Source organism: Leptonychotes weddellii, chromosome 2 (genome assembly GCF_054177405.1).
Source record: "Leptonychotes weddellii isolate Sample4059 chromosome 2, ASM5417740v2, whole genome shotgun sequence".
In the NCBI taxonomy this organism is placed as follows: Eukaryota; Metazoa; Chordata; class Mammalia; order Carnivora; family Phocidae; genus Leptonychotes; species Leptonychotes weddellii.
Genome location: NC_138370.1, coordinates 140,205,850 through 140,217,182, shown reverse-complemented (window position 1 = coordinate 140,217,182; position 11,333 = coordinate 140,205,850). Strand labels below are relative to the sequence as shown.

The 11,333-nt window shown below is 41.8% G+C and overlaps 1 protein-coding gene across 4 annotated transcripts in view; it reads right to left on the bottom strand.

The window, feature by feature from the left end:
* LNX1 (ligand of numb-protein X 1) overlaps positions 1-11,333 on the bottom strand; it is a 175,818-nt gene that overhangs the window by 32,979 nt on the left and 131,506 nt on the right. For all 4 annotated transcript variants that reach the window (XM_081812376.1, XM_006734378.3, XM_081812377.1 and 1 more), the window contains 2 exons: positions 1,874-2,115; positions 1,221-1,373 (listed from right to left, as the gene is read on the bottom strand). In XM_081812376.1, coding sequence (XP_081668502.1) covers positions 1,221-1,373; positions 1,874-2,115 — 395 coding nt within the window. The remainder of the gene's footprint in view (positions 1-1,220; positions 1,374-1,873; positions 2,116-11,333) is intronic.

The following is an 11,333-nucleotide window of genomic DNA, read 5'->3' as shown; positions in this document are numbered from 1 at the left end:
ACCGTTATAATAAAGATGCAGATGCATCGAGAACACAAAGGAAAGGGGACTGAGGGAGTCGGGGAGGGCTTCTAGGAGGAGGCCAAGCCTATGCGAAGCCTGGAAGGAGGAATGAGAATGGCAGCTGAAGGGGTGTGGGAGTGAAAGCTGAACAACAGCCTGGAAGGGAGAGAGAGACACACAGTATTCACAGGACTGCAATGAGCTCAGAGTAGTGAGAGCACGGAGTGTGCATGTGTATGTGCGTGCACAGAGGGGAGAGGTGACAAGTAAGGAAGAGAGATTTTCTGGCACTGCTCATGGATTCTCTGAAGGTGTGACAAAGACAGTGGTTTGGGATCTACCTCTCAACCCCTAGGAGGGGAGGGCCCTTAACCCAGTCGTTACCAGAGTGGGCTCTGGAGCCAGAGAACCTGAGCTAAGGTCCTAGGTCTGTCATTTTCTAGCTGGGTGACTTTGGGTGATTTACTCTCTGGGTGTCTGTTTCTTCACCTATAAAATGAGAATCATCATCATCCCTATCCCTTAGAATTGTGACATCTAAGTGACTTAGGACAAACACTACCTGGAACACAAGAAAGCTCCACTTTTTTTTAAAGAGCTATTGTTACTGCTCTGAAGGTCTAACATAAGATAAAAAGAAAGTATTTCCTCAGCTGCATTTATAAACACATAGGATCTAAGATCCAACAGAGCCTGGATTCTAGAGCCACATTACCTGAATTCAAAGTTAAGCAAGGTAATTTGGGGCAAGCTAAGTAATCTCCCTGTGCCTTGATTTTCTTATCTGTAAAAGAGGGATAATAATAGTAGCCATCTCATAGGTTTGTTGTGAGCATTAAATAAGTTAATGCATGAAAAACACACTCAGAACCACACATTATACCTAGTCATAAGAAGAAAAAAATACTTACATAGCATTTACTGCATGCCAGCCATGTTCTAAATGCTTTTCACTTAATTATTATTATTTCTTATATGTGTTAAGCTAGCACCTGAATAGCTCCAAAACCTATTTGCTCACCCTCTGTGAAAAGAGAACAATCATTTCTGCCTTTAGTTACTTATGTAAGAAGTAGGCTGATCAAGGTAAAAAATATTTAATGCCCTTGTGAAGAGAGGTGTCCTAGAAAGTGGGTGGTGGTCCGGTTCTCATCACCCTTGAGGTCATTCTGGAAGCCCAGCCCATGTCCGTCCAGACTCACAGGGAGGTCACTTACCTTCAGGGGCAGTGGTGTCTTCAGAATTTTCTCTACCCTGGTCAGCTTGGTTGGCAACTGTACTCCCACTCTTTGTCCTTCGAAGAACACTCAAAGCTCGGTTTATTTTTTTAAAAGATCTGCTTCTGATAGTGGATCGCTCAAAGGGCCGTGCTGAGGACAAGAGAGAAGGAAGAAACAGTAGCTACACAGTCACAGAAATCCTCTTTTATGTGCATGTCTGGTCAGATATATACAATAACACAAGACATAGGTGGTAGAATGATGCGATTTGCTTCTCTGTTCTGTCTCCGTTTTCTACAGTGAAATATGTAAGGTTTAAAAACCTGCGTTTCTTTTTTGCTGGGCTGGACTGAAGGTAGCAGCACTTTCCTTGAGCAGCATGGATGGGAAGGTGCCAACACTATGGGGTGGTGAATCATCAGGCCCAACTCTACCCCTTCCACTAAGTTTGATTACATATTTTTAATGATCTGAGGTACTTATGGTTTCATTTCACTTTGGAGAATTAGACATTGGATTGCTGCTGAAACTGCCAGAATGATTTCCCCTTAAAAAAAAAAAAATGTCTAGAATATTCTACAGTAAATATTCCACAGAGGGCAATCTCAAGGCAAGGAGCCCATTCCCAGACAACCACCCATTTGACTCACCCCTAGTTCGGTTGCTCCGGCCAGAGTCCAAAGGGCTGTCTGCTGGCTGACCATCCTCCGCTGTGGACACGTAGGCAGGGTTGTCTAGGCCAGGCTCATTTGTCACCAAGGAGACAGTGGCAGCTGCAGAGACCTCTGGGGAGAGTGCTGTTGCTGTGAGGCTCACGCAGCCGTCTGGGCAGCCATCTTGAGAGCGCCTCTTCTTGTCTTTGGTGAGGCCATAGTGGGAAGCACCCTTACAGCTGCAACAAACCAATAGGAGGTCAGAAAAGGCTTTCGCTTTGCTCATTGTTCAACCCGGCCTCTTCACGTACACATGCTTGCTGCACTTGGAACGGGAGTTGTTCACTCCTATGTCCCACCCCCCACCTTATCACATGTAGGTACTCAATATACACTCACCAACTAGATGATTTAATGACTTGAGGAAACAATTTTTAAAAGATGTTTTTGCATTCTCCTAAAGCGCTCTCAGTACACTGGCCTCTGGCATGCAAATGTATATAGTTGTCATGGTGTCTACAATACTAGAGCTTGAGGTGGGCACTCTTCAACTGTTTGGACTTAGTAATTCTCTCTTGTTGGTGTTTATTTTGACCACAAAAGCCCTTAGTCACACTCAGTCCTTTCTTTTGGGTTTGGTTCCCAAAGCACTGAACATAAATACAAAGCTCTTCCCAGATTCCATATTTAACTGTCCGTGGAAACAGAATCGCCATCACCACAAAGCCACAGGGGTTTACTTAGCATTGGTATTCTCTAGAGGCAAGCTTGCTGGCTTCCATGCTCTACCTCTGGGCTACTGGCCAGAACCAGGGGCCAGGGGCTCCTGCGCACCAAAGTCCCATTCATTGTCATGTCTTCTAACATTGGGAAAGTAAAACTACATTCATGGTCTCTAAAAAGAAAACCATAATTGTCTATAACCATTCACTCCCCATGTTGAGGAGCAGGCCCAAGGGCCAGGAGGCCAAGGTATAAGCAGATCTAGGTCCATATTTTGCTGTGAATGTACATACATGTGTCACTGAGAAGGTCATTTCAGCTCTTAGGGTTTTGGTCAGAAGATGGGGATGAGTTGACGATCTCATTGTACTGTGGTGAGCAAGTAGCTGCAGATGGCCACACCAGCTCCCACAGTTGTTGTGAAGGCAGAAATCATGAGGGTGAGCCCCTTTAAGAAATGGCCATTTGCTTATAATAGATGTGCTAATTATAAATTATTTTTATCAATTCATTATAGAAAATCTTATGTGGTTGAGCTATTTTAAATTACCCTCTGAGAGCCTATTTGGAGGGATGCTTCACATTCTTGAAAGTAAAAGGAATCCAACAGCAGTCTACAGTTGATATGCACACAATTTCATAGCCTGTAGAAACAGAGCTAGTGGATAGAACGGCTTACTGTCTGGTTCTGAATCCTTGCTCTGAAATTTACCTGTGTCTCGGGCAATTTTGTTAACCTGGTTAAACTTCCTAATCTACACATACATTTGGGGCTGCTGTGAGGTCGGGTCGATATTTTAGTACCCTGCCAGAGATATAGTAAGTTATCAGGAGATTGTAGCTACTTCTGTAATCAATCCATTCTGGGATGCTTGTTTGTTCATACTCTAACATCTCTGAGATTAGAATGCATGGGTGATGGAGTCGTGCAGCTTCTACTGTGCCAAGCTGCAGTCATGATGCAGATACCGTTATCTGAACAGGGCAGACACAGTCACAGGGTGGGGAACATCTTCTAACTTCCATTGAGTTGTGTCCATTCTTGGCACTTTGCCATTGAACTGAATTGGCATTCAATGTCTTAGAAAAGATTACATTATGATTCAGCACTGAAATGAAAAGTTACTGCATATACAGAAAGCCTCAAAAACAGAGTAGTGGCGCCTAAGTTTGATGTTGATGAAGCAAATATTCATTGTTAGGAGAATAGCAATTCCATATTTTCTTGCAAAGAGACAAGCAAATGCTTTATTTGCTTAGAAAGAAAGATGTCCCCAAGGAGATAAAAAGTGGTGTTATATTTCGTTACTGAGACCATTCAATAGGATTGGACTATTTCATGCCAAACAATACAACTAGAGGGCAGGAGAGGTCACCAAATTTGTCTGAATGGATTTCAAAGTCCTAGGAGTCCAATGTGACCAATCCACACACTGCATGCAAATCTTTAAAGGTGTTTTGGAATAATGTAACCAGTGACAATATTTAAAACTGTTGGTACGTAAAATATGTTTCGTATGATCAATGGCATCTTAGATCTGATGAAATGTGGTTTTAATATTAGTAGAAATGGACTTCGATTATACAATCCCATACCCTTATCTTACAGAAGATGAAAGAGGCCTCCAGTTTTTAATGCTAGTCTTTTTCTCACTGAAAAAGTTCAAGCTCCTTGCTTGAATTGGTAAGGTTTTATTGTTCTGATTAGCTACTTTGGCTTGAAATTGTTCTGCTTAAAAATAGCAAACTGGTTGATATGGGAAACTGAAAAATTGGAAGAACTGTGTGATGGAAAAAATAAAAGCCAGCATGCATTTGAACAGTTCCAAAGTCATAAATACATGAGTGGAACACTTCTACCCAAGCCAGCAATATTTGGTTAGCAATGCATGGGAAGGAAGTTCCTAGACTATTTAGTTGGACTGGAAACAGTCTTTCTTTTCTTGGGGCAGCAATGCCCTTGACCATGTGCCCTGCCAGAACAGGAAATGAATTTCCCAGTTGGACAAATGGCTGGTAAGTCATGGCTTCCTGGGAGGACATAGCATATCCCAGTGGAACAAAGGGACATCTTATTTTGCTGCCATGACCCTGTGGAGGATTAAGGTATTTAAAATCTCTGAATCTGAAGACTATACCATTAAGAAAAAATTGCTGTTCCAAGTCCTTGGGGTTCCAGGGTCACGTTTTTTAGTCTAGGAAAGGAAAACCTTATAAAATGGGTAAGTAATCTTCCCTGTGGCCTCAAATCATAGCTATCCTTACAACAGTTTGTGTGTGTATGTGGGGGGGGGGCGGGTACAGAATCTAGAATTAAACTTTCAGACTCATATGCCTTGAATAAAAAATGTTCTGCTAAAGCAACCCATAACTGTGTGATGTTGCTTCCTCCAGTTTCTTGGCTTAGCTTGAATCCAAGGCACAGAATGATCTATGAAGGTAGCAGCTTGTACTTACTAATTATCTCTTTTGTGGTGATTAATACTGAGGCCTCTTGATTTATAAGCACAAAAGAGGGGAGGAGTGAGGAAGAGCTGATTAACACTGGCCAGTACAAGAACATACAGTGAACCCTGGGTTGTGTTCAAAGGAAGCAGGATTTATTCTCCCTTTTAGTTATCCCAAGCACTAAATACTCTCAGGTGGTGATGGGTGATGGCCATGAACTTGAAGGATGAACACAAGGAACATAAAAAACCCATTTTTCAACCAAACTATGTACTTTGGATATGCCATCTGTTCAACAAAGCAACTCTGAAAATCAATTATTATTATTATTTTTGGTAATAAAGTACTGGGATCCTGAGCTCCTATATCAAAGTTAGCAGAGGCAAATCAGTCTTAATATAAGAAGTGGACAATGGATGTGCCATGGAATTTTTGCCTTTTTTTTTTCTGCAAGGGGATGGGGAGCAAGAAGAGAAAATGAACTCTTTTCTTGCAAAAATTCCGGAGTCCCTGAGTTTGCTACTGACAGGAGTTGACCTGAAGCTGGATAGACCCTAACATAATTCACAGAGGCTCTGATGGGGTGTCCTGCTGAATTCAGCCAACCAGGAAGCACGAGCTGCTTTGCAGTGGACGGCTCCCTTCTGACAGTGAACTTAACCACTTGGGATAGAAGAATATACATTGCCTGTAAGTAAGAGCCTCAATACCTCATCATAATAGTCTGGCTAACTATGCAACCTCCCTTTGATCTAACTTCCCTCACATTCTTTCTCTCTGTTCACTTCTGAACTAGGTAAACATCAAGTCTATTCTTCATATTGAGTTCATTAATTGCCCAGTCTGATCCTACTTTAAGCCTTTTTTTTTTTAAAGCTTTTATTTATTTATTTGACAGAGAGAGGCACAGCGAGAGAGGGAACACAAGCAGGGGGAGTGGGAGAGGGAGAAGCAGGCTTCCCGCGAGCAGGGAGCCCGATGTGGGGCTCGATCCCAGGACCCTGGGATCATGACCTGAGCTGAAGGCAGTCACTTAACGACTGAGCCACCCAAGCGCCCGTAAGCCAAGTCTTATAAACTCATATGCTAGTGAAGTGAGGAAACAAGGATGGTGAGGCCAGGTGACCATGGTGAGGTATGCTGCTCCATTTCAAGGGTCCAGCAGCTGTTACAGGCCTTTGCTGGTCCTTGTCTCTGGAAGACCAACCTAAGAGCAATTAGTAAGAAAAAGAAATAAAATGCATCCAAACAGGACAGGAAGATATATACTGTCACTATTTGCAAATGACGTGATATCATAGAAAACCCTGAAGACTCCACCAAAAGACTATTAGAACTAATCAATGAATTTGGAAAAGTTGCAGGATATAAAATCAATATACAAAAATCTGTTGTGTTTCTATATACTAACAATTTCTGATAATTCATTAAGAAAACAATTCCACTTATAACAGCATCAAAAGAAATAAAATACCTTGCAATAAATTTGGCCAAAGAGGTGAAAGATCTGTACACTGAAAACTGTAAGACATTGATGAAAGAAATTGGAGATGATACAAATAAATGGAAAGATATTCTGTGCTCATGGCTTAGAACAATTAATATTGTTAAAGTGTCCACACCACCTACAGGAATCTAGATTCAGTGCAGTCCCTATCAAACTTTCAATGCCAGTTTTCACAAAAATAGAATAATCTAAAATTTGTATGGGACCACAAAAGACTTCCAATAGCCAAAGTAATCTTGAGAAAGAACAAAGCTGTAGGCATTGCCTGATTTCAAACTATTTTACAAAGCCATAGTAATCAAAACATTATAGGCTTGGCATAAAAACAGATATATGGATCTAGGGACAGAATAGAGTCCAGAAACAAACCCACACATATATGGCCAATTAATTTATGACAAAAGCGGCAAGAATATACTATGAAAAAAGGACAGTCTCTCTTCAATAAATGGTGCTGGGAAAACTGGACAGCCACATGCCAAAGAATGAAGCTGGAGCACTGTTTTACACCATATGCAAAAATTAGCTCAAAATGGATTAAAGACTTGAATGTAAGACCTGAAACCATACAACTCCTAGAAGAAAACATAAGGAGTAAGCTCCTTGACATCAGTCTTGGTGATGACTTTTTTGGACCTGACACCGAAAGCAAAGGCAACAAAAGCAAAAATCAACAAGCGGGACTATATCAAACTAACAAGCTTCTGCACAGCACAGGAAAACTATCACCAAAATGAAATGGCAAATCACAAAATGGAAGAAAATATTTGCAAATCATGATAAAGGGTTAATACCCAAAATACACAAAGAATTCATGCAATAGCAGAGAACAATCGTATTAAAAATGGGCATATACAGATGACCAACAGGTACATGAAAATACGCTCAACATCACTAATCGTCAGGGAAATGCAAATGAAAACCACATTGAGATATCATTGATATATCACATGTTAGAATGGCTATTACTGAAGACCAAGAAAGAAGTATTGGTGAGGATATGGAGAAAAGGTAACCCTTGTGCGCTGCTCGTGGGAATGTAAATTGATGCAGGCACTCTGGAAAACAGTATGGAGTTTCCTCAAAAAAACTAAAAATAGAAATACCATATGATCCAGCAGTTCACTTCTAGGTATTTATTTGAAGAAAACAAAAACACTAATTCAAAAAAACATCCACACCCCGTGTTCACTGCAGCATTATTCACAAAAGCCAAGAAATGGAAACAATGTAAGTGTCCATCAATAAAGGAATGGATAAAGAAAATGTGGTGGTATATGTACAATAAAATATTATTGAACGTAAAAAAGAAGGAAATCTTGCCATTTGTGACAACATGGGTGGACTTTGAGGTCCATTATGCTAAGTGCCATAAGTCAGAGAAAGACAAATATTGTATGATCTCACTTATATGTGGAATCTAAAATAACAGTAGCAAAAACAAACAAAAAAACCCCTCAGGGTGATAGAAACACATTGGGGTTTGCCAAAGGGAATGTGGGGGTAGGTAAAATGGACAAAGGGGATCAAAAAGTTATAAACATCAGTTATAAGATAAAGAAGTCATAGGGATGTAATGCACAGCATGGTGACTATAGTTAATAATACTGTATTGCATAGTTCAAAGTTGGTAGAAGAGTAAATCTTAAAATTCCTCCCCAAAATAAAAATTTGTAACTATGCAAATGATGTTAACTAGACTTTCTGTGGGGATCATTTCACAATATCAAATCATTATGTTGTATACCTGAAATTAATCACTAATATATGTCAGTTATACCTCAAGAAAAAAAAAAAAACAGCCTAGTGCTGCTGGAATGAAAACTTTATAAGCTGAAATCCAGTTTCTAATGTGCAGTCTCTTGATTTTTAAAAGTTAACAAATTCAACATTTTAAAGCCCATGGCATGGGTCAAACAAAACACATCTGTAGGCCAGATCTATCTCAAGGGATGACAATTTCTACCTCTGGGAATTAAAACAAACAAACAAACCCCGCCAATGTGAGTAGGTCTGACACATTTCTCTCTTTTCGGTCCTCTTTGAGGCAATGCTACCCTCCTTTTACTCTTTCCCCAATCTCCCTCTGTCCCCACTTGAGTGAGGGTGTGTGTGTGCATGCATAGGGAAGATGGCTCCAAAAGGGGTTTCCCTTCCATGATTTGCCCCAGCCCTATTTTTTTTTATAAGTACAAAAATAATTTAATAAAATTCAATATTCATTATATGCATATACCTCTCAGCAAAGTAGGAATAAAAAGGAAATTCTTCAACTTGAGAATATCTATAAAACATCCCAGCTAACATCATGTTTAATGTTGAAAGATGAATGCTTTTTCACTGAAATCAGGAACAAAACAAAGATATCCTTCCTCACTATTCCTTTTCAGTATTGCACTAGAGGTTCTTACCAGTGCAATATGGCAAGAAAAAGTAGTAAACAGCATACTGATTGGAAAGGGAGAAATAAAACTGCTTCTATTCACAGAAGACATGACTGTCCATGACATACTTTAGACATGCAATTGATTTTTGTAAGTTAACCTTGTGTCCTGCAACCTTGTTGAATGTACTTATCAGTCCTACTTGCATTTTAATATTTTACTTGGGATTTTCTATCCAGCCCTATTTCTGATCAAAGAAGTCAGAGAAGGAGACTAAGTTCTCAACTGTCTGTCTTTCACTGCTAAGAGAGCTAATTACTTGCCCTAAGCTATTACATAATGAGAAAGGGAGCCATTCAACCCTAATGGGTGTATTTGCTCTTTCAGGCAAAGAGAATCAAGATCAGGGGGCTCTGGAGGGAAGCAAGCTCCTCTGCCAATGGCTGGGTCTTAGGCTTCAGCTGCTCCACTGAACAGGAGGAGTGACTCAAATTTTGCTCAGGGTCCTTGGGGCCAGGCCAGGAGACTGCTGCAAGAGACATGGTCACCATGAAATAGCAATAGGCTCTTGTTTGTGTCCTTGGATGAGGCAGCAGGGGGATAGGCCATTGAGATTCTCAGGAACCCATAGTGCTCCAGCTCCGAGAAAGCTTTATCAAGGTGCTGGTGACCCTGCAGACTGACAGTGGGCATCAGACATGTGTGCTCCATTTCCTGTGCCAGCACCTTGGCCCTCCTGACCCTGTATCTCCCTTGCTTTACAGCACAACCAAGCCCATCTCCCTGCACCTGGTCTTTCTCCCCATCCAATCTATCCTAACTTCGCCATATTACTCAAAAAATTTCCTGTAGAAATATTTCCCACTGCTTACCAGATAGTCCCAATTCCTCATCCTGACATTCTAGACTTTGCCTGATCTGTAAGGATCATGGGCTCCCTACAGGGTCTGGCAAGCCAGAAGGGGGTCGGGGAGAAGAGAGCTATTACCTATTGATCTACTATGTACTGTGTTATGCTCTACATGGGTGGTATTCTTTACCCCTCACGACTGTCCTGTAATAGTCACGACGCCACTTCCACTTTACAGGTGAGGATACGGAAGCCAGCAGGGAGGAAAGCCTTATCTAGGTTCACAGAGCGGAGCTGGGATTGGAATCCAGGCTGTGGGGTTCCATGCTTTCTCCCCTCTCATGGCCTGGCCTCCAGCCCAGAACTTTCCCTGCACTCCAGGCTCATATATCAACCTGCTTCCTTCACGTCTTCATTTCCACATCTCATAGGCACCTTGAACTTAATCTATCCAAACACCCTAAGCTTCCCTGCCAAACCAGCTCTTCCCACATCTTCCCGGCTTTATTGAACAGCACCTTACATCCTTCCTGTTGTTCAGGTCAAAAACCTCAGAGTCATCCCCAATTCCTTTATTTCTCTCAGCACTCCAAATACAACCAAGAAGATATATCCGGAATCCAACTACTTCTCATCACTTCCACTGCCACCATCCTGGTCCAAGCGACCATCCTCAATGCCTGGATTATTGCCACAGCCTAAGAGGCTTCCCTGCTTCTACACTTGTCTCCCTTCCCCATCTATTCTCCATAGAGCATAAGGTACTCACAATGGCTCACAAGGTCCTGTGTTCTCTGTCCCATTGCTTCTGCCTTCATCCCCACCCCTCACTCATTCACCTCCTGCTGATTCTCACGGGGGCCCAGCACATTCCTGCTTTGGGGGGCTTTAGCATTCTGCTGTTGTCCCTGTCTCTCCAGGTTCCCACCTGGTCTGTTCCCTTATCTTCAGGTCTGTGATTAAAATCCACCTTCCTTGACTACCCTACTTAAAACAACTTTTTTTTTTTTTTTCCTGGCACAACCTATCCCCATTCCTTCCCTCCTACTTGTTTTTTCTCTACAGAATGCAAGCTCCAAAGGGAGGTTGGGAAGAGTCTGGTTCCATACTTTAGCCAATAGAAACAAATTGTGAAATCTTGATCCTTCTAGGAAAGTGAGGACTTCTTCATTGGTACTCATATTGGTGCTGGGGGAAGAGTCCGCTTGTAGATTCCCACGTCTCTCCCCGCCTACCTTCGAGGCACATTAGCTCTGCCCCAGCCAACCAGTTAGCTCTGGGCAAGTCTTGCTCCAGGGTCTATAAAGGGACAAAGTCTTGCTTACCCAGGTGCATCTTAGAGGGTCTGAATAGCATGTACATTTGCTCGGGCAGGCACTCAGTCCACATTTGTAGAGTTGAACTAAGCAACAGTCACCCTTTTGGCATTCACTTTAGTGAAATTATCAAACGGGGGATGGATGGATTCAACCCCATGGTCCCGACAACACAATTATTGTGATTGTGATAGGAAGCCAGTCTCCTTTTTTCCTTTCAGCAAGCTCA